The sequence below is a fragment of the Aotus nancymaae genome, unplaced genomic scaffold (genome assembly GCF_030222135.1).
Source record: "Aotus nancymaae isolate 86718 unplaced genomic scaffold, 86718_ANA_hifiasm-v0.15.2.pri h1tg000003l, whole genome shotgun sequence".
In the NCBI taxonomy this organism is placed as follows: domain Eukaryota; kingdom Metazoa; phylum Chordata; class Mammalia; order Primates; family Aotidae; genus Aotus; species Aotus nancymaae.
Genome location: NW_026988414.1, coordinates 17572117 through 17599281, shown reverse-complemented (window position 1 = coordinate 17599281; position 27165 = coordinate 17572117). Strand labels below are relative to the sequence as shown.

Sequence of the window (27165 nt, the reverse complement as noted above, 5' to 3'; positions counted from 1 at the left end):
CCTCCTTCTCTAGGACTAAGAATGAATCAGAACTTTTCTGTCCTTCTTATTGAGGAGAAAGAACAAATCACTAACAGTTGAGTTTATACCCAGGATTTTATATTTTAAAAATTCGCACTGAGCTTCAAGGTTATCAGTCCACATACAGCTCCATTTTCTGCCCCCAACCCCAATCCCTGCACCTGTTGCAGACAGCGAGCCCCAGAGCCACCCTGCCATGGTTCCACAGAGCCTAGGAGGCAAGGTCTAGAAAGGCATGGTGATCTCCACATCCAATGCACACCCTTCCATTTTACAGAGAGGGCAGCTGACACCTAAGGAAGGGCCTGTGATCACAGGTGAGGCCAAGGCAGAGCTGTGATTCAAGCCAGGCATAGTGGCTCACGCCTGTAATCCCAGCACTTTGGGAGGTGGAGGCGGGTGGATCATCTGAGGTCAGGAACTCGAGACCAGCCTAGCCAACATGGTGAAACCCCATCTCTACGAAATAAAATACAAAAATTAGCCAGGTGTGGTGGCATGCACCTGTAATCTCAGCTACCTGGGAGGCTGAAGCAGGAGAATTGCTTGAACCTGGGAGGCAGAGATTGCAATGAGCCCAGATCGCACACTGCACTCCAGCCTGGGGGAGGGAGCAAGATTCCATCTCAAAAAAAAAAAAAAAAAAAAACCAGGAGAAAGGCAAAACTGTAATTTAAACCCATGACTGCTAACAGCACTGTTATGTGCATCGGACCCAGGAGCTAGCAGAGGCAGTACCTGAGAGCTCCTTGAAAATGCAAATTCTGAGCCTCACTCCAAACCTACTGAATCGCAGCCTCCAAGGATGGGATTAGCAATCTGTGTTTGTTTGTTTGGTTTGTTTGTTTTGTTTGAAACAGAGTCTTGCTCTATCACCCAGGCTGGAGTGGAGTGCAGTGGCATGATCTTGGCTTACTGCAACCTCTGCCTCCCAGGTTCAAGTGATTCTCCTGCCTCAGCCTCCTAAGTAGCTGGGATTACAGGCGTCTGCCACCGTACCCGGCTAATTTTTTGTATTTTTAGTAGAGATGGGGTTTCATCATGTTGGCCAGGCTGGTCTCGGACTCCTGACCTCATGATCCACCCACCTCAGCCTCCCAAAGTGCTGGGATTACAGGCATGAACCACCATGCCCAGCCAGCAGTCTGTGTTTTTAACAAGCCCCCTGGAGATCCATTGCACTCCAGCCTGGGCGACAGAGTGAGACTCCGTCTTAAAAGAAATACATACACACATACATATATACATACATTCACAGAAAGCTCTGTGAGAGCTGGGAGTGAGTGGTAAGTGGTCCCATGTGGCGCTACAGGAAAGGATATGAGGAGGCCTGGGGTATGGAGCTGGGAACATGACGAGTCACAGGTTTGCACAGATGAGCAGAGGTCTGGGTTGGCATTGGATTTGACTGCCATGGGTCCTGGAGCAGAGCCATCCAGGAGGCAGCCGCCTGCACTTCGAGGACAGGAGAGGAGTCTGTTTCACACTCAGAGCTCTGAAGGCATCAGCAGCATCTGCTAGGCCTGGAAGACATGGTAGAGGTTGGAAAAGCCACCCAGAAGGGCCAGACGGGGAAAGCAAGAGGAGCCATGTTAGAACTCTAACACTCCTGACCCTCGGCCCGGTCTCTAAACCCAGGTGGGCCAGTGAGGATGCTGGAGCTGGGCCAGCTCATTCCCAGAAGGGACAGGTAGGGAGTTGTTGGGGGACAGAAGGAAACGCTCCCAAACCTGGCAGTACCCGTAGTTCCCAATCTCCTGTTGCACAATGGAGTGTCAGGAAACAGCCAGGGGGACTTCCCAGGCCGGGCCAATTCCAGGGGAAAGCCCGGGCCAGCCTGTGTTTGCTCTGTTCACAGTGAATCAAACCCTGGCTACGGTCGCACCCCATCATGGCCAGCAGCCCAGGATTGGGAAAGTGAGGAAAAGAAGAACAAGAGAAGGAGAGCCTGGCAGGCAGACTCCAGCTCCCGACTGGGACATGGCCCTGGGTAGGCCATTCTTTCTCCCTAAGCCTCAGTTTCTCTCTCTGCAAAATGGGGCCAATATGCGCTGCCTTTCTTGCCAGGCACAGAGAGGACTATTGTTCAATAATAGTAGAGTGATGGAGGCTGAGGCAGGAGAATCGTTTGAACCCGGGAGGTGGAGGTTGCAGTGAGTCGAGATCACGCCATTGCACTCCAGCCTAGGCGACAGAGTAAGACTTCGTCTCAAAAAAAAAAAAAAAAAAAAAAATAGAGTGAAGTGTATGAAATAGAATGGTAGCCAATTGCTTTTGGACCTGTAGAACCCAGTTTCATATGGTTGAACCCCGAATAGTGCCATTCAGAATAACAATGGCTACAATTTCCTGTGCACAGACCACACACCAGGTGCCATGCTAGGTGCAATCCCCGCGTTTTCATCTCATGTACGATCTTGTGGGACACATGTTGTAACCCTGGTTTTTCAAACCCTGGAAGTGGTTACTTAAGTTGCCCAAGATTACAAAACAGGATTTGAACTTGAGAAAATCTTTTTGGGTCTTTCCTCTGCCCACACACAAAGTTCTCGATGCGGACAATTTGCTTGGCCTATGTCTTCTCATGTGGAAGCAGGTCACAAGTCGGTCTCACACAGACCTTGGCTCTGGCTTGGATGAAGAAAGGTGGAGAGTGGCTTTTTTCAGGAAATGATGTGTTTGGAACAGGTGCGTTTCCCTGATTACCTCCAGCTCACCTGCTGTGTGACCTTTCCCATGCTGCCTCACCTCTCTGAGCCACTTTTTCCTCATCTATATAATGGGGGAAATGTCCTATTTTCTTGAGCCTAGGATAGACATGTTTTTGCGTTTTGATGTCTTTGAAAGTGGGATGTAGCTTGCAGTCACTGAAGTACATTTGCAACGCAGTAGTCTTTCTTTCTTCCCCATCCCAGCTTGTCTGGAGGATGGTCAAACTGAGGGCAATAGTTATTATCATCAGCAGACCCTTAGGAACAAATTTATTTTATTTAAAAAGCATTTTATGGTTGTAGTAGATCATGCCTGTGAACCCAGCACTTTGGGAGGCTGAAGTGGGAGGATCACTTGAGCCCAGGAGTTCGAGACCAGCCTGGGCAATGCAGCGAGACCCCCCCATTTGGTTTAACGTTTTTAAAACCAAACTTTACAACTATGAACCAATTTAATCCTCATAACAACCTAATGAAGTAGGTACAATTATCCCCATTTTACAGGTGGAGATACTGAGGCACAGAGAAGTTAAGTAACTTGCACTTCACCACCAGCCTGTACTGGCCTGAGGCCTTCTCTGTTTCTTTCGTCCCTGCCTAACTTCTCTTGACATCCTGCCAGGGCCGGATGGAGGACAGGGCCAGACAAGCTAGGGAGGACTACCCAGTGCCTCAGTCTTTAGAAGCACTCAAGCACACCTGAAATGTTAGGAGATGGAGAAGATCATACTGTGGCAGGGTGGGTGCCGGATGAGCTTGGAGGAATTACTCGGATAGTCTCGGGTGGAGAGTGAGACCCCTGTGGGGCAGCCTGAGGGACAGTGAGGACGCTGAAGACCACTTCCTCCTGCTGAGGAGAGGCACTTGGAAGTGTGCCTCAGCCTCCCTAACAGCTGCGATTACAGGCACCCACCACCACACACTCGGAAGTGCCTCTGCGCTGCATTCACAGGGCTCAGTTCTGCTCTGGAAGGCAATGGCTCTCCTTCTTCACCCTTCCCCTACGCAGGCCACGCTGGGGATTTCTACACTCGAACAGATAAAGACCATTGGCCTAAGTACCTGAACGTTATAAATCAAAAGTATTTTAAATGAAGCTGACATTTTTACACTTAAGTTTTAGAAATTTAATTAATCAATTAAATCATGTCCAGAAGATTTGTACAACTAAAAATTATTCACGAGGCTAGCATGCAACTTCTAGATGCCCATGTAGAGAACCAGATTCAATTGGCTGGGTGCAGTGGCTCATGCCTGTAATCCCAGCACTTTGGGAGATCAGGGCAGGCATATCATTTGAGGTCAGGGGTTCGAGACAAGCCTGGCCAACATGATGAAACCCCGTCTCTACTAAAAATACAAAAATTAGCCGTACATGGTGGCGGATGCCTGTAATCCCAGTTATTCGGGAGGCTGAGGCAGGAGAATTGCTTGAACCTGAGACACGGAGGTTGCAGTGAGCCAAGATGATGCCACTGCACTCCAACCTCAGTGACAGAGCCAGACTCCATTCAAAAAAAAAAAAAAAAGAACTAGATACAGGCTGTACGTTGGCACCATCTGCACACAACAGACACATACATTTAGGAGTAATAATGATGCAATATTGCCAAACGTTTCTCAGCAACCATGTGCAACTGTTGTAAGTACTGCTTGTTTCTAACTCAGGAGGATCTCGCTAACCACACATTGCAAGAAAATAGACTTTCAGTGTTTCTGGCAAAACGAGTTTTTCATTGGCATTCATGCTGAAAGGAAAGAGTTAAAATGTTAATGTGTCTTTTTTCTTACCTGTAAGTTCAAGTTCACTCAAATCCTCTCTTGAAGCAGTGTCTGTCTCCTGTGTCTGTGGTGGCATCATCTGTGACTTATCAGGACACTTGGAACAGAGGGCAAGGCCAGGCACGCTGGCTCACGCCTGTAATCCCAGCACTTTGGGAGGCCAAGGCGGGTGGATCTTGAGGTCAGGAGTTTGAGATCAGTCTGACCAACATAGTGAAACCCCGTCTCTACTAAAAATACAAAAAATGGCCAGGTGTGGTGGTGTGCACCTGCAATCCCAGCTACCCAGGAGGCTGAGGCAGGAGAATCATGTGAACTCAGGAGGGGGAGGTTGCAGTGACTGAGATGGTGCCATTGGACACCAGCCCAGGCAACAATTCAAGACTCCATCTCATAAAAAAAAAACAGTGGTGTGCCAGATGTAGAGATCGTTTCCGGAGAGAGATCCAAGATGGCTGATCACTAGCAGCTCGGGATTGTAGCTCCCAGTGAAAGTGCAGAGAACGAGAGGACACCACACTTTCAGACGAATTTTTGTTGCTCACTGACCAGGAGATTCCCAGCCGAGGAGCCCCACGGGTCGCCAGCACGACTCTTGTGGCCGGCGCGGCAGTTCTTGGTGCAGAGTGAGAGGGACTGGGTCCCCTTTTGGCTGACGTTGTTTGGAGCTCCAGGAAGACAGAGTTGCCTATTCAGCTGATTGAAGGACGGATGCAAGAAGGGAGCTAGACCGGAGATTCCCGGGCAGAAAAGCACCATCAATCTTAACACCGCTGTTTTGGCCGGTGCAGTGGATTGCTCAGATTTCGGCGCTGGGAATCAACAAGTTGGACGTCCACTCCAAGACCTAATTTGAAAGTTGGTAATCACAAAGACGACAGGTGGATAAATTTACAATGATGGGAAGAAACCAGCGTAAAAAGGCTCAGAATACCCAAAATCAGAATGCCTCTCCCACTACAGGGGATTACAGTTCCTCATCAGCAACAGAACAAGGCCTGATGGAGAACAAGTGTGTTCCATTAACAGAAGTAGGCTTCAGAAGGTGGATGATAAGAAACTTCTGTGAATTAAAAGAACTTGTTCTAACCCAATGCAAAGAAACTAAGAACTTTGAAAAAAGGTTTGACGAAATGCTAACAAGAATAGACAATTTAGAGAGGAATATAAGTGAATTAATGGAGCTGAAAAACACAACACGAGAACTTCACAAAGTATGCACAAGTTTTAACAGTCGAATTGATCAAGCAGAAGAAAGGATATCAGAGGTAGAAGACCAGTTTAATGAAATAAAACGAGAAGTCAAGATTAGAGAAAAAGGGATAAAAAGGAATGAGCAAAGTCTCCAAGAAATATAGGACTATGTGAAAAGACCTAATCTACGTTTGATAGGTGTACCTGAATGTGATGAAGAGAATGAATCCAAGTTGGAAAATATTCTTCAGGATATTATTCAGGAAAACTTTCCCAACCTAGTAAGGCAAGACAATATTCAACTCCAGGTAATACAGAGAATGCCACAATGATATTCCTCAAGAAGACCAACCCCAAGGCACATAATCGCCAGATTTATTAGGATTGACATGAAGGAGAAAATACTAAGAGCAGCCAGAGAGAAAGGTCAGGTTACCCACAAAGGGAAGCCTATCAGACTTACAGCAGATCTCTCAGCAGAAACCCTACAAGCCAGAAGAGTGGGGGCCAATATTCAACATCCTTAAAGAAAGAACTTTCAACCCAGAATTTCTTATCCAGCCAAACTAAGCTTCACAAGCGAAGGAAAAGTAAAATCTTTTGCAAACAAGCAAGTACTTAGAGATTTCACCATCACCAGGCCTGCTTTACAAGAGCTTCTGAAAGAAGCACTATACATATAAAGGAACAACCAGTATCAGCCTTTCCAAAAATATATCAAAAAGTAAAGAGCATTAACATAATGAAGAACTTACATCAACTAATGGGCAGAACAGCCAGCTAGCATCAAATGGCAGTATTAAACTCATATATATTATTAACTGGATAAAAAGCCAAAACCCATCGGTATGCTGTATCCAGATCCATCTCACATGCAATGATACACAAAGACTCAAAACAAAGGGACAGAGGAAGATTTACCAACCAAACAGAGAAAATAAATAAATAAATAAATAAAAAGCAGGAGTTGCAATTCTCACCTCTGATAAAATATTTTCGACTTTAAAGCAACAAAGATCAAAAGAGGCAAAGAAGGACATTACATAATGGTAAAAGGATCAATGCAACAAGAAGAGCTAACGATTGTTAATATATATGCACCTAATACAGGAGCACCCAGATACATAAGGCAAGTTCTTAATGACTTATAAGGAGACTTAGCCTCCCACACAATAATATTGGGAGACTGTAACATCACATTGTCAATATTAGACTGATCAACGAGATAGAAAATTAACAAGGATATCCAGGACTTGAACTCAGACCTGGAACAAGTAAACTTAATAAACATTTATAGAACTCTCCACTTCAAATACACAAAACATACATTCTTATCAGTACCATATCACACCTATTCCAAAAGTGACTACGTAATTGGAAGTAAATCGCTCCTCAGTAATCGCATAGCATTTCATAGGTTTAAATGAAATATTGGTTGGCTGCTTGTTTGTTATTTTCTTCCCTTATTCCTTCCTGTCTCCATTGTTAAGCACAATTATTGGCATAAAAGAGGTTTTCGATTCCCATTTTTAGACTGCATTCTAGCCTGGGCAATAAAGCAAAACTCCCATTCTCTCTCCCTCTTTCTCTTCCTTTTTCTTCCTTTTCTTCATTCTTTTTTTACTTTCTCTCTTTCTTCCTTTTTTTTTTCTTCTAAAAAAAAAAGACATTGTTTCCTGGGCCTGCACGGTGTTGGTTGTGAAAGAAGAGAATGATTAGTGATGTGGGTCCCACTGTGCCAGTACCAGACACCAGATCCCAAAGGACAGAGGTGCTGATCTGTTTAATAAACTGTTGTGTGTGTGTGGATGTGTGTGTGTGTGGTGTGGGTGGATGGGTGGGTGTGATATGTGGGGCCCTTTAAATCCCTGGGCCCCAATAGTCTATCATGTGGTGCTGTCCCCACAGAATGCTCAGTTTCTCCTCAAAATACATGGTATCTGGGCTGGGTGCGGTGGCTTATGCCTGTAATCCCAGCACTTTGGAAGGCCAAGGCGAGTGGATCACCTGAGGTCAGGAGTTCGAGACCAGCCTGGCCAACATGGCAAAACCCCGTCTCTACCAAAAATACAAAAAAAATTAGCCTGGTGTGGTGGTGACGCCTGTAATCCCAGCTAATCCCAGCTACTCGAGAGGCTGGAATAGGAGAATTGCTGGAACCCAGGAAGCAGAGGCTGCAGTGAACTGAGATCATGCCACTGCACTCCAGTCTGGGTGACAAAGTGAGACCCCGACTCAAATCAATCAATCAATCAATCAATCAATCAATTGATAAATGGTATCTGGAGTCTGTCCCCGTCAACTCACCCCTGGACCACTGCATCAGCTCCCACTGGTCTCCCAGGTTTCGTCTCCTGCCCTTTCCCTCCCCATTCTTCCCACGCAGACAGAGCGATCTTTCTAAGGAAGCAGTCTGATTGTGCCTTCCAACCCCTTTTGAAATCTTTCCATTTCTCTCCATCACCTCCGGAGTCTAGCAAACCCCTCCGCCTGGCTTCCATGCCCTACAGGCTCCGTCTCCTGCCAACCTCTTCAACATGAAGTCTGGGCACTCTGGTCCCATCACATGCTCCAGCCGCACAGACCTTCCAGCTCCCTGGTACATCCACTCTCTCACCTGCTCTCTTCCCTCCTAATAACCCCAATCGTTGTTTCAAGCCTCAAATGAGAGCAATACAAATTCAAAAAACAAACCGGGTGGCAAAAACACATAAAAGGGAGGAAGAAAGGGACATTTCTGTTGTGACAAGGTTGTGGGTAAGGAGACTCACCTGTGCGTTGCCAAACTGGCATTTGAAATCCCTAGTGCTTCTGGATTTGTCATGTTTGGGAGGAGGGTTTTTAAAACATCGGCTTTCTTGAGGTTGGATAAATAAAAGAAAATGCACACATTTTAGGAGTAATAATGATGCAATATTGCCAAACGTTTATCAGCAACCCTGTGCTGTTTAATTAGTATGTACAACCATGTACAGTTCAATTAGTTTTTACAACTATACCTGTGTGTATAACGGCCACCACAATGACAACCCGGATATTGTCATCCACTCCAGTGTTCTCTCACGCCCTTTTCAGTCAGATTGCCTTCTTTTGCCCTTGGCAACACTGATCTGATTTCCAAAATCATAGATTTGTTTGGGCTGTTCCAGAACTTCATATAAACGGAACCGTACCGTGTATCAGCTCCTTTATATCTGGCTTCTTTCGTTCAGCATCATGTTTTTGAGATTCATCCATGGTGTTATATGTGTCCGTAGTTCAACTATTTTTATTGCTAAGTCATATTCCTTAGTAAGAAAATGCCACATTTTTATTTTCCATTTTTCTGCTGATAGGCATTTGGATTATTTCTAGTGTTGGCTATTTTGAACAATGCTGTTATGAACGTTAATATATAAGACTTTGTGCATGGGAGGTGCTTTTCTTTCTCTTGCACGGTACGGTAATTTTAGAAGGGAAGTCGGTCACTCTCTGACACCTATCATCAGAGGAAATATCACAATACGAAATGCTGTTAGATAGGCTGGGAGTGGTGGCTCGCGCCTATAATTTAGCACTTTGGGAGGCTGAGGCGGGAGGCTCGCTTGAGGCCAGAAGTTCAAGACCAGTCTGGGCAACATGGTGAGACTCTGTCTCTACAATTTTTTGTTTAATTAGCTTGGTGTTGTGGTGCATGCCTGCAGTCCTAGCTACTTCAGAGGCTGAGGTGGGAGGATCGCTTGAAGCCAGAAGGTGGAGGTTGCAGTGAGCCAAGATCCTGCCACTGTACTCCAGCCTGGGTGACAGAGTGAGACCCCATCTCAAAAAAAAAAACATAATAGAGTAAGTGAATGAAAAGTTATGCATCCCTTACACTTTTAATTATTTATTTATTTTATTTTGGCTCCATCACACAGGCTGGAGTGTACTGGCAAAATCACCGCTCACTGCAGCTATGAACTCCTGGGCACCTGCAATCCTCCAGTCTCAGACTCCAGAGTAGCTAGGATTGCAGGCACACGGCACCAGACCTGGCTAATTTTTAAATATTTTTGCGTAGAGATAGGGTCTCGCGGTGTTGCCCAGGCTATTCTTGAACTCTGGTGCTCAAGTGATTCTCCCACCTTGGCCTCATTAAACTTTTAACTACAAACTACATGGAAACATGAAAAAGTATTCAGAATGAAATGAATAAGAATGCAAAATTGCAACAGTGCCATAAGAAATGGCTATATACTTTCTGAAAGCATTTATTCATACAAATAAAGCCTTGACCGATGGGGTAGAAAGGGAAATGGGGTGGAAGAGCAATGACCAGCACTTCAAGGGCACTGGGTACATACTGTGGAACGAGTGATGCTGGCACTGCTCCAGGATCGGAGTATGTTGGTGAAAGAGAAGCAAGATGCCTGCTCAGATGGGGGAAAACAGGGAGATCACTTCCTGTTTTAGATGTTGGGAGATGTTTCACGTAATAAATAGACTGGAAACAGACGTTTGACTTGGATGCCCCTTTTTGGAAACGTGCCCGCGTCCAGGGCTGGGTTGGGGCCCCACTGAACCTTGGCTCTGACACAGCTGTTGCCATACTCCGTGTAACTGAATCCATGTTTGCCTTCACCCAGCACCCCTCACCCCAACTCTCCCCACCACAACACACCCTATGCCAGCCTGGTGACTCTGGAAGGTGGCTTCATCATTTGGCTTGCGGCTGGGTCCCACTGAAGTCTTGGCACTCAGTGGGATGGGAATTGAATGAAGACGTAAGATTGCTGAGCGGGAGGCCTCTCTATTGAAATCTACAGACTCACATGTTTACTAACGTGGCTGCAGCCCTGAACCCACCTTGGCCTTGGGCCACCAGACTCTAGAGCTTTTGTAACCTCTCCATGTCAGGAACTCAAATGAGACCTGGGGTTGCAGGCTGTACCCTCAGCTGGCCTTTGGGAAAAGGTTTTGTGCAAGGCATTTCCCAAGTGCTGACAGGATTGTGTCACAGACACAAAGCAAACTTTTGCTGGGCTCCAGGTGACCGCCCACAGGTTATTATAAAGGTGACTGCACCCTCTGGCCACCAGCACTGCCTGGCTCCATGTGCCCCTGGTCTCAACATGGCGCTGCCCTGGGTTCTTACAGTCCTGAGCCTCCTACCTCTGCTAGAAGCCCAGATCCCAGTGTGTGCCAACCTAAGACCGGTGCCCATCACCAACGCCACCCTAGACCGGGTGAGTGCCTGCGCTAACCCTGCCCTGCGCACATGGGCAGCTGCCTCCCTTCTTTGGGCTTCCCTTTCCCTGCTGGCTGTGGTCGGCTGCCTGCTCCTGGCTCTGCCCTTTTCTCTGTTGTGTCCTTGGGGTAAAATTCTTACCACCCCAGGGACTCTGGAGGCGCCCCCTGCCTCCAAACTCAGAAACCTCACTGCAGAGTCCTTCACAGAGGACAATTCTTTGCTGGGCCTGGAGGGGCTGCCCGGGGGAGTGACTGATCCTCAGGGTGAGCTCCTGCATGCCTGATCCCCACCAGGGGCCTCATCTCCCCATTTGCAAAATCAGGGAGATATCTGCCTGAGTCTCTTCCTGGCTGACAGTCAAAGACTCAGCATCAAGCCCCCATCACCACTCCCACCTTCTCCCTAGATCTCCGGCAAGTGGTTTTATATCGCATCGGCTTTTAAAAATGAGGAGTTCAAGAAGTTGGCTCAGGAGATTCAAGCAACTTTCTTTTACTTAACCCCCAACAAGACAGAGGACACGATCTTTCTCAGAGAGTACCAGACCAAGTGAGATCCCCCATTCCAGCCCACCCCATCTCAGCTCCTGACCTGAGCAAGCCCCTCCTTCTTCTGGCCTTGGCCTTCCCATGGGTGGACCCGGGAGGGCTAGCTTTAATCTCCACCGGACTCTTGCCACTGGACTGTGATGGGCAATTGTCCACTTCTCCTTGTTAATCGTACTGTTTTCCTTCCGTTTTCTGTTTGGCTTTAGCCGGAACGCATGCCTCTATAACTCTAGCTACCTGAATGTCCAGCGGGAGGATGGGACCATCTCCAAATTCGGTGAGGGCCAGCCCTCAGGCAGGAGCATTCACCGTGGGAACAGGGCAGGCCAGTATAAGGTCGAGGGTGGGTCTAGGATCCTGGAGACTTTGGGCACAGAGAAATAACCACTAACATTTTTGAGCCCTTACAATGTGCTCAGAAACAACTTTAAGAGGACATTGGGAGAATCAGATGAGGAAACAGAACAGAGACCTCAAATAGCTTCCCTGAGGCCACACAGCTTATAATCAGAACTGGAATTGGAACTCCAGACCGGCTTCAGACCTGCCTCTCTCTCCCTCTTTAAGATGCTTTGGAAACCCAGGGTGGAAGCCTGTATATTGGACAGGTGGGGCCTTCAACTCTGTCCCCCCATCACCACAGAGGTGGCACATAGCAGGGAGCTGATGGAGCTGAACTGACACCATTTAGCAGCCTGAGCCTCCTCTCTGGGCCTCATTTTCCTCATCTGTAAAATGGTGAGAAAGGCCCCCACTGCCACAGTCTGCGTGAGGCTCCTGTGATCCTATGTACAGAAAGTGCTTGGTGTGGAGCCTGGCACACAGCAGGGGCTGGGCACATGGTGGCCAAAGGGAGCCCCAGGGCTTCACGGATGGGCTGTGTGGGCCTGGACACACCTAGGCTTCCTCACCTGTAAGATGGGCACCATTGTGCCATCCCATGTTCTCACCCAAAGGTTCTTTTTTCTCTTCCAGAGGAAGGACGAGAACATGTCGCTTACCTGCTGTTCCTCAGGGACACTAGGACCTTCATGCTCGCTTTTGACCTGGACGATGAGAAGAAGTCAGGGCTGTCTGTCTATGGTAAGCACGCTTGGCAGCCCCAAGCTCCTGCCCCATCTAGGCCTCGCCTCCCATTCACCCACCCCTGGGGCTGGGCCCCCAGAACCCCAGCCCTCCCTGGCCTCTCACCCGGGCCCCACTGCATCCCCACTCAGTCTCCTTGTTCCTCCTGCAGCTGACAAGCCAGAGGCGACCAAGGAGCAACTGGGAGAGTTCTACGAAGCTCTCGACTGCTTGCGCATTCCCAGGTCAGAAGTCCTGTACACCGATTCAAAAAAGGTAAATGCAAGGGATTGGGCAGTGCCCACCTTGTCCATGGCCCACCTTGGGCAGCCTCAGGGCCCCAGAGTGGGAGAGCTGCCAGCCAAGGCTGCACAACTGGGCAGATCTTCTGCTTTTAGGCACCTGCCTCACTGGAGGGACAGCTGAGCTCTACAGACGCCCGGGGTGGTGGATGAGAGCCCAGGAGGGAGAAGTCCCTGGGAAACCAGGGAGGATCTCAAAGCTAACAGGAGGGAACAGTGTGAGCCAAGGTGGCAGGGGTGGGGGGGACTGGCAACTGGAGGAGATGCAATATGGGGAGTTACCACCTACAGACGCTTCCCAAACCCCAGGCTTTCACCCCACCTCCACTCCCTGCTCAATTCTTTTTTTTTTTTTTTGAGATGGAGTCTCACTCTGTTGCCAGGCTGGAGTACAGTGGCACAATCTCAGCTCTGCCTCCCAGGTTCAAGCGATTCCCTGACTCAGCCTCCCAAGTAGCTGGGATTACAGGCGTGCGCCACCATGCCCAGCTAATTTTTATATTTTTAGTAGAGACGGAGTTTCACCATGTTGGCCAGGCTGGTCTCGAACTCCTGACCTCAGGTGATCCACTCACCTCAGCCTCCCAGAGTGCTGAGATTACAGACATGAACCACCACGCCCAGCCCCCTGCTTATTTTTAATACCCGTGCAATGGGGAATTTACACCGTGGTTTTCAGCGTCACCCACACTGCAGCATGGCCAGAATCACCATCCCAATTTTTGCTACAAATGAGAATTACTGTGTAATGAGCTCCTTAACACTTTTCTTTAAATCTGTGTTTGAAGTCTTGCCTTGGTGTGGCCCCGTGCCCTAATATCTGTGAAATCACAGTGCCGATGAGCTGGTTCCAGTTTTTAAAATATGCACATGCAGTACTTCCATGACTATTCAAAGAAAAACAAATTCCATCCATTTGCCACCTGGGAGCACCACCAGTGGTGTGACCGCCCCCCCCCCCCCCCCCCCCCAGCTCCAGGATCCTGAGACAGGGCTTAGGAACGCAACCACTGGAGTCAGCTCACCTGATCCACAGCCTGGCACCTGCGCTGTCTGGCTAGGGAGCCTCGAATGGGCTCCATGGCCACCCTGAGCCTCAGTTACATCATCTGCATAGTAGTGGCGGTGGTGAGGAATTCAGGAGATGCAGCGGAGGGTTCCTGCAAGTCCTAAGTGCTCAGTAAATGCCCGTGGCTCTTAAGGGTCTGAGCCCCCATTTTAGAGGCAAATAAGCTGAGGCTCAGAGACAGAAAATGACTTGCCCAAGATCACCCAGCTGGGAAGTGACAGTGCCGGGGTTGGAACGTTGGTTGAGCTGGTTCCACAGGCCAGAGCTCATTCTGCTCCCCGTCCCCAGAAGACCTCCCACCCTTTCCCCATCCCTCTGCTTCCCCCTCATCCCACCTCCCCTCTGCCTTCCAGGATTTGTGTGAGCCGCTGGAGAAGCAGCATGAGAAGGAGAGGAAACAGGAGGAGGAGAAGGAATCCTAGCAGGACACAGCCTTGGATCAGGACAGAGACTTGGGGGCCATCCTCCCCCTCCAACCCAGCACATGTACCTCCGTTCTTTCCCTCACTTGCATCAATAAAGCTTCTGTGTTTGTAACAGCTGGGTTGTTAGTCATTTGTTCATTCATTCATTCTGAAGCCTGCCCTGAATTGGACCCTAGCTGGGCACTGGATAAGACGCTGTCCCTGGTGGAAAGAGCCTCACATGTGCCAGGATAGATGATGACAGGCACCGAGTGCTGTGGGAGGCCAGCACTGTGGGAAGATAATTTCTTCTGCAGGGTGGAAATCTGAAAAGGCTTCCTGGAAGGGGCATCTGAACCAATCTAGAAAGATGAGGAGCATAATACAACCTGCTGTTCCTGTGTACAATGTGTGAAGATCAAATCAGGGTCATGAACATTTTCACCTCATTTGCCATTTCTTTGTGTTGGGAACATTCAATATCACACAGTACTTATAAATATGTACATTATGTGTCCATTTAAAATAATACAAGCAAAGAAATGTAGCTTTTTTTTTTTTTGAGACAGAGTCTTGCTCTGTGGCCTAGGCTGGAGTGCAGTGATGTGATCCCAGTTCACTGCAACCTCTGCTGCAAGCAATTCTGCCTCAGCCTCCCGAATAGCTGGGACTGCAGGCGTGTGCCACTACGCCCCACTAATTTTTGTATTTTTAGTAGAGATGGTGTTTCACCATATTGGCCAGGCTGGTCTAACTCCTGACCTTGAGATCCACCCGCCTCGGCCTCCCAGAGTGCTGGGATTCCGGGCGTGAGCCGCTGCGCTCGGCCCACACATATGAATTTCTAAACTGAGACTACTGTAAGGCCTTTCTCCTAATAGCAAGATTGTAATAAAACTTCAGTCATGAAAAAAACAAAAAACAAAAAACCTTTCTGTTCCTCCTGCAAGCAAGGAAATGAGAGGATGCGTCTGAGAAATCTCGGGGCGGAAGACCCTAAACAGGAGTGGAGGTGTGATATGGTTTGCCTGTGTCCCCAGCCAAATCTCACGTGGAATTGTCACCCCCATGTGTTGGAGGTGGGTTCTGGCGGAGGTGATGGGGTCATGGGGGTGGTTTCTAATGGTTTGGCACCATCCCCCAGTGCTGTTTCTCATGAGACCTGGTTGTTTGAAAGTGTGGAGCACCTCCCTCTTCGCTGGCTGTCTCCTGCTGCCTTGCGAAGAAGGGACTTGCTTCCTCCTTGCCTTCCACCATGATTGTAAGTTTCCAGAGTCCTCCCAGCTGTGCTTCCTGTTAAGCCTGCGGAACTGTGAGTCAATTAAACCTCTTTTTTTTTTTTTCATAAACTACCCAGTCTCAGGTAGTTCTTTATAGCAATGTGAGAACAGACTAATGCAAGGTGGATGGGGTGGGGAGAGTTCCTGGCATGTGGTGCCAATCATAAGGACCTTATTTCAGTATTACCATGACCACTAGGAGGCGCATCAGGGGACCAGGCTGGAGGCAGGAAGGCCTAAATGAAGGCTGCTGTGGGCATCCAGGCCAGAGGCGGTTGACTGGGCCAGGGCAGGGCAGGGAAGGGTTGGAGTGATGGAGAGGACTTGGGGCTCAGGCCAGACGGGCTGGGTGTCTCCAGGGAGGTGTCCTCAGGATGTCCACCTGGGAGGCCCAGAAGATGGAGGCAACACTTAAGCGTGAGGCTAGTCCCTGGAAATCAGCTGACATCTTGCAAATGTGGAGCCCTGAGGTGGAGCCAAGCCCGAGGCACGACCCACTCAGTGACACAAGCCACGAAGGGCTGGCCTCACCCAGACCTCGGGGCTCACGATTGACAGCCTCTTGTTACATGAGGGAAGCAGCACCCTTCCAGTGGCAGAAAAGTTGGGTTGAGTTGTTGGAGCAATTCTGCATGTGCAGCTGCCTATGCCACCCAGGGTGACAGGACCATGAGCCCAAAGCCCTGACACCCAGGGGTCCAGTCCCGTGTCCTCAGGCACCACTCCCCCTTTGTACCTCCTGTCCCAACAGCCAAGCTCCACAGGTCCAAGACTCCAGCACCCTTTGCTCAGCACCGGAACCACTGCTGTGTCCACAACACGGAGGCTAGGGACGCCGTGCTGATGTCCTCAGAAGGCAAGTGGATAAAACAGCCTCTGGAGCCCCAGAATGGCCTGGAACTGAAGGCTTAGAACCTACAAGAACATGGGGGTGGTTTCTAATGGTTTAGCATCATCCCGAGTGCTGTTTCTCATGAGATCTGGTTGCTTAAAAGTGTGTAGCACCTCCCACTTCAGGCCCCCTCTCTCTCAATCCCTCTCTCCTGCTGCCTGGTGAAGAAGGGACTTGCTTCCACCATGATTGTAAGTTTCCTGAGGTCTCCCAGCCATGCTTCCTGTGAAGCCTGTGGAACTGTGAGTCAATTAAACCTCTTTTTAAAAAATAAACTACCCAGTCTTTTCCATTTCAGTGTTACCTTCAGTGAGACACCATTTTCAACTCTACTGAGAAGGATCTGCTGAAAAAAGAAACAGAAATGAGTGGTGGTGGGCAGGACAGGGAGAAGCTAGTGGAGAAGGTGGAAGGAAAAGCCACGTAAAGAAGAAGCAGGAGGTGAGGAGAAAAAGAATCATGGGGGTACAGGAAGCAAAAAACACACATTACAAAGAATGTGGACTTTGGAGTCAGACCAATGTGAGTTCAAACCCAGGCTCTCTCCCGAGCCAGTCTGGGCAGATGGCCCAGTGGAACCTCACTCTCCTCATCAGTAAAAGGGGGGGCATAGGAGGGGTCTTGAGGGCTAGCATGTGGGCTGTGTGAAGCAGGACAGGCCCAGCGCTTAGCACAGGGATCAGGGGCTAGCAGGTGCTCCCTAAATGGCAGCTGCTGTTCGCTACTGAAAGGAGCACTGGAGAGAGTCAAGGTCCACGCTCTTGTAGACACCAACCTGACGTGAGCCTCATCAACATCTCTGGCCTCAGTCAAAAGGGACTTGGCTAGGCAGCCCTACCTCAAAGCCCTCTGCACTTGAAAGGTTTATGATTCTTAGATACGCAGATGGGAAAAACTGGAGAAACAGAAGCCACCAGAGGGAGGCAGGCAGACACCCAACAGGTCTCCCAGGAAAGAGGGGCTGGGCATCAAATCTTCCACCACATCAACTTGACTTTAGAAGGCAAAAGTTTTTTTTGTTGTTGTTGTTGTTTTTTTGAGATGGAGTCTCACTCTGTCACCCAGGCTGGAGTGCAGTGGCCTGATCTCAGCTCACTGCAACCTCTGCTTCTGGGTTCAAATGATTCTCCTGCTTCAGCCTCCCGAGTAGCTGGGACCATAGGCGCACGCCACCATGCCAGGCTAATTTTTGTATTTTTAGTAGAGACAGGGTTTCACCATGTTGGTCAGGCTGGTCTCAAACTCTTGACCTTGTGATCTTCCCACCCCAGCCTCCCAAAGTGCTGGGATTACAGGCGTGAGCCACCACACCCAGCCTAGAAGGCAAAGTTAATGACACACACCACAGACACACATGGCTCTGGGTATTTTTTTGTCTTCTTTTCTTTTTTTTTAAGATCAATATTCATTCTTCATTTGCCCTTGTAACGAAAATAGATTTTTAAATGCCTCAAATATACAAACATCATTGATGCACACACATTCCAGAAATGCAGAGGTATGCACTGCCACGGGGTGGGGGTGCGGGAGGTGGCCTGACCTTATGGCCACAGACCGTGCTCCAGCCCGGGCCCGGCAGGTAGCTGGCCACTGATAAATGACACGGGGATCCTAGGAGAAGCTGGGGACCTTGCATGAGGTACTGAGAGGGACCACAGTGGACGGTGTCCTGGGTGCTTTGTAGCTTGCCTCCATCCCAGCAGGCCTGCGGGAAAGGCCTCTGCTGCCATGAAGAAGCTGGACGCATGTCAGCCTGGGGCTCTGACATCCTAAAATGCCCCGCTGACTGCCAGTCACTAGGAGAAAGGTCTCCAGCTGTGCCCTTCCCAGAGGTGCTTGCCCCAGAGTGACTGGTCACATGGGGGACAGGTGTGCTCCAGAAACCATACGCCTTTCCTTTCTTGTCTGGCCTCCTAAGGAGGACCCAAGATCAGGAAAACTCCCCAGTTTAAAAAAATATCTGTCCATCTGTATATAAAATGCCTATTATTAGCTGGAGGTGGACACGTGCAGGACCAGGAGAGACTGCCAGAGGCTCTGCCTGGACGTAAGTGGGCCTCGCTCACAGCACCTCTGTGAGGGACAGGCGCTCCTGGAAAGTCACTTCTCTTGGTGATCGAGCTGACACCCCCTCCACTCAGAAAGCACAGGGACTGAGCAGGCGGGGTCTGTGCTGGAGGGATACTCTCCTGGTGAGAAATTATGCGGGCCTTCCGGGCCTCAGCAGCTCCAGCCCACTCCTGGCCTGGCGGCCACCTGCCCACCCACCCACTCATCTGTCTCTGGGCCCCCAGTGAAGTCAGAAGAGGCAGGAGCCCCGCAGGCTGTGAACCTGGCGCAGGTCGGCCGACAGCGAGCGGCTCATCTGCCTGGTGGTGGAGCGGACGCTCTCGGCAGCCTGCACGGCCCGCCTCAGGGCCTTGTTGAGCTCCTCCAGGTCACCCAGGTCGAGCTGGATGGAGTGCCGGTGCCCCCGGGCTGGTGGGGAAGAGGCTGTGGGGGGCCACTCGGCGGCTGGTTGGGCTGAGGTAGGTCCTGCGGGCGCATAGTACCTGTGGGGAGAAGCGAGTGGGCTCATTACACACGGGGAGGCTAGGGACAAGCCGAGGAGCACTGCGTGTGGGGTCAACCCCCTTCTGTATCCCAGCTGGGCTGCTGGGCCCTACTCTCTGGGTCTCAACTTCTCTACCTCTAAAATGGGAATAATGGGCACACATTGAGGGATTTCTTGGAAAGATGAAGGAAGATAACAACACAGTGCCTGACCCAGAACAAGTGTTCAAGGACAGGAAGTTCAATCTACCTGTTCATCTCACAGTGACTGACTGCCCATCTAGTACCTGCCAGCCAGTGTGCCAGGCTCTGGGGTTACAGTGGGACAGGAAAACATGGACTCCTGCAACCTTCTTGGAGCCGGATCTTGGGAAGCCCAGGATCACCCCAGGCTTGACAGCAAAGCCCCCTCATTGGAGAATATCTGCGGGTTCCATTTGCCAAGCATGGGGTGCTGGAGAAAGGCAGTAACAGTAACAATAGGAATTCTGCAGGAGCGGGAGGGTCTGGCCCCAGGTATCCTGGGAAGTGGGGGGAAGGGCATCCTTCCCAGCCCAGTCCTACAGGAATGTGGGGTGCTGTTTTTTTTTGAGACGGAGTTTCGCTCTTGTTACCCAGGCTGGAGTGCAATGGTGCGATCTCGGCTCACCGCAACCTCCGCCTCCTGGGTTCAGGCAATTCTCCTGCCTCAGCCTCCCGAGTAGCTGGGATTACAGGCACGCGCCACCATGCCCAGCAAATTTTTCGTATTTTTAGTAGAGATGGGGTTTCACCATGTTGACCAGGATGGTCTCGATCTCTTGACCTCATGATCCACCCGCCTCGGCCTCCCAAAGTGCTGGGATTACAGGCATGAGCCACCGCACCCGGCCGGGTGCTGTTTTAAAGTGCTGCAGGAATGGGCTGACAAGCCTATTGAGATGAAGCACGGATTTCCCTAAGAAGTGACAATGGTATCTATCAGGGTCACTAAGTTTAGGGTTCCAGGAAACCGGCAGTGGGAAGAGGGGGTGTGGCCTCCGCATTGTTGAATAAAGTGTGTGCGGTGGGGGAAGGAGATAAAGAAGCATAAGTTTAGGAGGCCTTCGCGGAGTCACTCATTGGCATCTCACTTGGCACACTGTGAAGTCTGGCTTTACTCCTGAGCGCCCACTTTCTAACTTACACTACTGTACAGTGTGTAACAACAGATGATCCAGACATTCCTCCAAAGGAGACATTCAAACGAACGATACATACGTGAAAAGATGCGCATCATCAGCCAGCAGGAAATGCAAAGTGAAACCACTCCACACCCCCTAAGTTGGCTAAAATCAAAAAGGACAGATAGCGACCAGTGTTGACAAGGGCATGGAGAAACTGGAACCCTCAGCACTGCTGGTCGGAATGTAAATGGTGCAGCCGCTGTGGAGAAGTCTGGCAGTTCCTCCAACAGTTAAACCCAGAGCCTAGTCCAGGTACCCATGTACCAGCTGGTGCCTTTATCTTTATTTTACAGATGAGCAAAGTGGAGCTCAGGGATGCTAAGTGAGTCAGGAGGCAGAAGAACATGCCAGCCTTAGCAGCTCAGGCCCTGGCGGCCCGCCCCAAATCCCAGTCATTCTGCTAGGCTAGCCACGTGACTCTGGACAAGCTAAGTCACTTTGCAAGGCCTCTGTTTTCCCACCTAAAACAACCACTGTTAGCAACCTCTCAGCTCAGAGCCCGTGGAAAATTCAGGTAAAAAGCCTGGCACTTCCTGGCCATGGTAAGTGCTCTATTAATTTGATGACCAGCTTGGCCTGAAAGTTACCCAAAACTCTCCCTAGGGCAGACATTGAAAAAGTCCCTCTGGGCTGGAAAGCCTTGTCTGCAGTGGCTATGCGGTGGCTGCCCAGCAGGGGGCAGCACAGGCCCACTCCACTTTCCAAACTGCACTGGCCTCAGCCACGGAGCCCGCTCAGTCTTGCTGACCAGCAGCTGGAGAAACTTCAGGATGCTACCAGCCCACATTCTAGCAGCATAAGAAGCACCATTGTCATTGGCCAACTTCTATGTACTATGGGCTTTCCATGCATTAATTCATTCAATCCTCAACACAACCCATTTTGCAGAGGAGGAAACTGAGGCATAGGTATAACCCACCCATTCTAACTTGGAAACAGCAACCTGGTTAGTTCTGCCTACAGGCCAGAGCCTGGAAGAATGTGAAACGGGGCCTCGGGAGAAGTAAAGACTCCATGGTGAATTCCAGGCAAAACCTTTCCCGCCCAATGAGTCGGAACGTGGGCAGGCGTTCTCCCCCATGTCTGCTGGAGGTCTGAGCATGTGGTACGGGTTCTCAACATTGCTGGACAGAAGATCCCTTAAGTACTCGCTCAGACTCAGCTGAGAGGGCAGCAGGAAAGCACATTTACAGACTGGGCGCGATGGCTCACGCCTTGTAATCCCAGCTCTTTGGGAGACCGAGGCAGGCAGATCACCTGAGGCCAGGCGGTCAAGATCAGCCTGGCCAACATGGCAAAACCCCTTCTCTACCAACAATACCAAAAAAATTAGCTGAGTGTGGTGGTGCATTCCTGTAGTCCCAGCTACTCAAGAGGCTGAGGCATGAGAATAGCTTGAATCCAGGAGGCAGAGGTTGCAGTGAGCCGAGATGGCACCACTGCACTCCAGCCTGGGCGACAAATCAAGACCCTATCTCAGAAATTATACATAAATAAAAAAATTTTTAAAGCACATTTATAGGCCTGGTCCCCGAATAGAGGACAGGGCTGGATGGCACCTGGGGCCCCTGCTCCACCCAGCACCAGCCCTCTCCCACCCAGCACCAGCCCTCCCCGTGACTCAGGCCCTCACTGCCTACATGCACAGGCTTCTGGCAACACAGGCACTGAAGGCGTCAGTCCCAATCGACCCATTTCACAGCAGGGGAAGCAGGCAGAGAAGCAGCTACTGACAGCTGAGACAAGAAGACAGGTTTCCTACTCCCGGGGTCTGGGCTTTGGTCCCCTGCACAATCCTATCATGTTGAACCCAATTTTATTCCTTTTTCTTCCTATTAGTGACCAGGCTGAGCGATAGCAATATTCTCTGGGATGGCAAAGCTACTGTATGCTCAGCAGTGAGCACATGCTCACCCGGCACCACAAACTCCACATACATCTCATCTGGTTCATGCCCTGTGCCACATTCAATCCTCACACACAGAATTAAATACACGGTTCAGATTCTTCCCCCATTTAACAGATGGGGAAGTTGAGGCTTGGAGAGGAAGTAATTTTGCCAGGGCCACAGTGCTACTGGGGGGCAGATGGGACTCCAAAGTCGCTCTGGCCAGCTCCAAACTCAGGCCACTTCCGTCTTGGCTTCCCTGCCTCTCCTGGCTTGACTGACGTTACGTCCAGAATCTATGCAAAAAGTCCTACAATATACCCGACCAGAACTCCTCAAAGCTGTCCAGGTCATCAAAAATAAGGAACGTGTGATAAACTGTCATGGCCGAGAGAAGCCTAACGAGGCATGACAATCACACACCACATGGGATCGTGGGTGGGATCCTGGAATAGAGAAAGGACTTTGGAGGAAAACGGAGGAGGCCTGAATAAACCATGGACTTCAGTTTCCAATAATGTATGAATATTGCTTCACTAATGTAGCCAATGTGCCGGAGGTAAGATGTTAACAACAGAGGAAACTGCGCAGGAGTGAGGAGGTGTGTGGGAATCTCTCTAGACTATCTGCTCAATTTCCTTATAAATCAAAGCTGTTCTTAAAAATAAAGTCTATTTAAAAAACAACAGTGGTCATCACTTACTTGCTGAGAAAACCCACAAGGAAAAGGGAAGATGGTTAGGATTCTCAGTCTCCACAAAGTTAGCAGCTCCCAGAAGGCAGAGCCCTCCCTCTTCCTAGTTCCCTTCACTGCTGGGTTCCAAGGCTAAGCACTCTCCTTGGTACTTGGGTTTGTTGAGTGACCATGCAAGTGGTGGGCTCCTGCTGCATATTATCCACGCAGGAATAAAACACAGGAGGAGTGCACTGCATCTCAGCCGCCCCACACAGGTCTGAATGCTAACATATTCAGTGAGCTATACAAAGAGGCTGGGAAGGTCAGAATGAAAGGCTCTTACACAGCGGCTGGTGGATAAGGCATGACGGGAACCGAGGAGATGTAGGCAAAGGCCGGAGGGGCCGGTGCTGGGGGCGCAGCCGCCAGATACCATAGTCCAGGGGGCGGGCGTGGCGACGACCCCGCCTGCTTGCTCCTCTGCTTGGGGCTGGGAGTTGACGGTGCTTTCCTCCTCGTGGTGGCCTTCTCTGCCCCTACCAGGGAGGGAAGAACAGAGAGAGACAGAGTCTGACCACTTGGCCAGATGCGGCCAAAGATGGAGGGTCCACCCAGCCCTTCCCACGTGAGAGTCGGACAGGCCCTCCCCTGTGAGACTCCATGCTAGGGAGGCCTCTCTTTGGGGAACAAATCCTCCGCCCCGATTGTTCTGTCCCAGACGGGGAGAGCAGCCACCCCAGCTAAACTCACCCAGGTCCCCAAACCCTGGTCAAGGAGAGCTGAGGGTCTGGCTAAGAGAAGAAATGAAGCGTTTGTCCCTACCAGAGGTGGCTGAGCCTGGACCATCTCCCTCTGGGGGAGACCCAACTCGACCACACAGGGGACACTGAAGGGTATCAGCAGAAGGTGGTCCCAGTGGGTCCCCTGTGGCAGCACCGCCTGGAAGAGGAGGAAGAGATGTCAGGAGAGGATTACGTCTAAATCATCAGATCGGCCTTCTGCAGCACTGCGCTCTCCCCAGGTCCACTGCGGAGGGGACAGGCTGCCTCCATCTGGGCGATATTGACAACAACCATGACAGTGAAAGCAAGCATTTGAAGAGCCAGGCCCTCTCATTATTTTATCAAATCCTACAAGACACTGGGCTAGCTACTGTCTTCATCCTCCCCGCCAACTTTACAGATGGGGAAACTGAGGCTCTAAGACATCAAGTAATTTGCCAAGGTCTCAGAGCTGGGAAGCAGTGGTCCTTAGATCCTAAGCCTGGGCTCTCCCAAATGCAGCCCACCTCCATTTCCCCCTACCCACAGGTAGACAGACCCATTCTCCACATGGCAGTGACCCAGAACAGTCCCCAGGGGAACCGGGGATGTTGATAGAGGCCTAAGGGAGCAGAGGAGAGTGGGCACCATTGTTCTCTTCCCACACAAATCCCCAATGCCACACCTGGGTGAGTTTCAGGGCTGCTCTGTTTCTCTTTCATGCCTCAGCTCAACCATCACTCCCTCTGGGAAGGCCTCCCACCCCGCCAGGCAGAGTCAGGCACCCCGCAGCCCTGCTCGTGCTCCCCTATCCCAGCTCTGGCCACTCTGCCTTGTGTTCCTGGGGGACAGGGCCCAGGGCTCCATCGGGGTGGGTACTGAAGGAATGAATAAATGAATGCAGAACTCTAATGCTAGCACAGGTAGGGCATAGTGGTGAAGAGGTGGGGCTCTGGAGACCCAAAGACCTGGGTTCAAATCTTGTTTCCACCACCACTTGTAAGCTGTGTGCTGTTGGGCAAGTTACTTAATCTCTCTGAGCCTTGGTGTCCTTGCCTATAACATGGATATAATAGTACTGCAGTACTTACTTCACAGAACTGTGAGGATTAATGTATGCAAAACCCTTAACATGATACCCTCTATACAGAGGGACTTAATAAACAGCAGCTCGTTATCATCAGTCATTATCATCACCATTGCTTGCAAAGGCCTAGAAACCATTTCTTCCAATCCTTTCATTAGAGATGTGGTGGCCAAGGCACAGAGAAGTCAAGGAACTGGCCTAAGGTCACACAGCAAGTCAGTGGCAGAACTGGGACTAGAAGCCATTGCCTGAATTCTCTGATCGCTTGGGCATATCCAGCCACTCCTCCCTGTGGGCTTGGGGGAAAGTATGAGGGGTGAAGGGAGGATGGAGGGGAGAATAAGACATAATCACTGCTGCCAGGTCCCCTGCTGCCTGGAGCCCATCTATCAGGACCCTTCAGGAACTCGTTAAATCAAGGAGGTGGCTTCAGGCAGCAGCACCTGGAGAAGCAGATGAGATGACAGGACACCCAGAAAAATTCTGTTCCCTGGTCTGTCCCTATAACCCACCGCTGAGTTCAGGGCACGCCAGGTCTGGTCCCGTACGCACTCCCCTGAGGGCAAGAAGCTGCAGTCGCGGCTGCCCGGGACAGCTTTCCAGGTACCATTCCTTACCTGCATTCTGAGTCCTGATGGGCCGGCAGTGGGGACAGGAGACTGTGCCATTGCCTTTTGGGACCGCCTTAGGGGACAGAACGTGGTATTCCTGGCCTGGGGAAGGGAACCAGAACTGTCAGTATCAGCCCTCTGGATGGACGCAAAATCGAGGAGGATTCTGGAATAATGATCTTTCTCCTCTTCCTCCAAATGCTTTTAATAGTCTCTGCGTCTGTCTCATGTGTGCACATGTGAGCGTGCATACACACATGTGTAAAATGTGTACATATATAAGTATGACTGACATACATATACACATATACGTCACTGCACATTTTTGTGTTTGTTTATTGTAAACTTTTTCCAGACGCCTATTCTGTTTCATCTCAGATCCTAGAACCAGCTGACATCCAGCAGCAACCAACACACCCAGGCTAAGTCAGGATTGGAAGGCAGGCCAGGAAGAAATGATAAGCAAAGCAACACTAAGAAATTAACAAGTGATGCTGTTCCCCACAACCCAACTTGCTGGTTTGGATCTAATGGCTCGGGCATGGGGTCAGTGGCGTTTTCGCCCCCGTGCTCTGAGTGGCCGTAACGTGTGGATAAACGTAGCGCCCATTTCACAGGCTTGTAGGGAGGACTGAATGGGGCCGTATCCACGTCGTGCTCCGCCCAGTGCCTGGCAGATGTAAAGCACTTGATGTGAGAAAGCTGGATGGACTGTGGCCTCCTCACCCAGCCCCACCATCTCCTGCCTATCCATCCCTGAGTTTTAAATAAGGCCTTCTATGTGACACCTGACGCCACAGTGGAGAGGTCTCATCATCTCGTTTCCCTCCTGTGCTGTTCTGGCTTTCTGTATGTGGCACCGAAGGTCATTGCTATTATTTTCCCCACGCAACAGATGTGGAAACTGAGGGTCAGAGAGGCTCAGAGCCACTGTCTGTGAGACTGACTTCAGAGTCGTTGGTTTTGACTTGCATACTGTCTTCCTCTCATTGTGTTAGAAGCACTTCTCCAGGTTGAGCTCACCTTTAAGGGTTGAGATCACCTTTAAAGACTGCGCAAAACCTCATCCAATGACATCATCTCTCTTTCCTTTTGCTAGTAAATCCACAGAGAGATTGTCCGGTGAGCTTGGAGGCGCTCCTGTAACTCTTGCTTCTAACTCCTTGGCCTCTGTTGACTCCCTCACTATGCTCCATGGAGCTGAGATGTGCCTCTGCCCTCCTGCCTTGTCCCCAGAATCTGAGGTCAGCAGCCCTCCCTCCTCCGCAAGGTGTCGGTGAGAGACGTTGCCTTTACTATAATTACCTATTGGCTATCATCTTCTCTGCTACACAGTCAGATTCATGAAGGTGAGAACCATATATATATATATATATATATATATATATTTTTGAAATGGAGTTCCACTGTCACCCAGGTTGGAGTGCAGTGGTGCGATCGCAGCTCACTGCAACCTCTGCCTCACAGGTTCAAGTAATTCTTGTTCCTAAGCCTCCCAAGTAGCTGGGATTACAGGCACCTGCCACCACACCCAGCTAATTATTTTGTATTTTCAGTAGAGATGAGGTTTCACCACATTGGCTAGGCTGGTCTTGAACTACTGATCTCAGGTGATCCTCCCGCCTCGGCCTCCCAAAGTGCTGGGATTACAGGCATGAGCCACCACACCCGGCCCATATATATATATATATATATATATATATATATATATATATATTTATATATATATTTTTATATATATATATATTTATATATATATTTTTTATATATATATATTTATATATATTTTTATATATATATATATTTATATATATATATTTAATGTTAAGCACTTGAAATGCTACCATGTGTCATCTCAAGTCTTTACTCTGCGCCAGGTGCCTACTTCCTGACATACAGGGGCCCTC

General features: G+C 49.9%; 3 protein-coding genes across 3 annotated transcripts in view; 1 reads left to right on the top strand and 2 right to left on the bottom strand.

Moving 5' to 3' along the window:
• Positions 1-10751: 10751 nt before the first annotated feature.
• On the top strand, positions 10752-14440 carry ORM1 (orosomucoid 1). The gene is made up of 6 exons (XM_012461902.2): positions 10752-10912; positions 11324-11466; positions 11672-11742; positions 12441-12548; positions 12703-12806; positions 14255-14440. Exons 1-6 carry the CDS (start codon positions 10799-10801, stop codon positions 14321-14323), a joined length of 609 nt encoding a protein of 202 aa, XP_012317325.2. The 5' UTR covers positions 10752-10798; the 3' UTR covers positions 14324-14440.
• A 3396-nt stretch (positions 14441-17836) lies between these two features.
• LOC135275188 (microtubule organization protein AKNA-like) lies at positions 17837-24211 on the bottom strand. Its single transcript, XM_064376658.1, has 4 exons — positions 24108-24211; positions 23622-23776; positions 23143-23335; positions 17837-19029 (listed from the first exon to the last, which is right to left on the bottom strand). Exons 1-4 carry the CDS (start codon positions 24209-24211, stop codon positions 18777-18779), a joined length of 705 nt encoding a protein of 234 aa, XP_064232728.1. The 3' UTR covers positions 17837-18776.
• The window catches only part of AKNA (AT-hook transcription factor), a 42966-nt gene continuing 39485 nt past the window's right edge, over positions 23685-27165 (bottom strand). Inside the window, exon 18 of the mRNA XM_064378638.1 lies at positions 23685-25360. Coding sequence (XP_064234708.1) covers positions 25149-25360 — 212 coding nt within the window. The 3' untranslated portion in view covers positions 23685-25148. The remainder of the gene's footprint in view (positions 25361-27165) is intronic.

Bases quoted from the DNA above. Each gene is read 5' to 3' on its own strand.
- ORM1 (XM_012461902.2), top strand. From the start codon at position 10,799: ATGGCGCTGCCCTGGGTTCTTACAGTCCTGAGCCTCCTACCTCTGCTA. The intron at 11,467-11,671 runs GTGAGATCCCCC...GTTTGGCTTTAG, and splicing joins CTCAGAGAGTACCAGACCAA to CCGGAACGCATGCCTCTATA. The intron at 12,549-12,702 runs GTAAGCACGCTT...TTCCTCCTGCAG, and splicing joins GTCAGGGCTGTCTGTCTATG to CTGACAAGCCAGAGGCGACC.
- LOC135275188 (XM_064376658.1), bottom strand. From the start codon at position 24,211: ATGGTGCCCACTCTCCTCTGCTCCCTTAGGCCTCTATCAACATCCCCG. The intron at 23,336-23,621 runs GTAGGGACAAAC...CCTCCCTGGTAG, and splicing joins TCCAGGCTCAGCCACCTCTG to GGGCAGAGAAGGCCACCACG. The intron at 19,030-23,142 runs GTAAGAGCCTTT...TTCTCCCCACAG, and splicing joins CCTTATCCACCAGCCGCTGT to GTACTATGCGCCCGCAGGAC.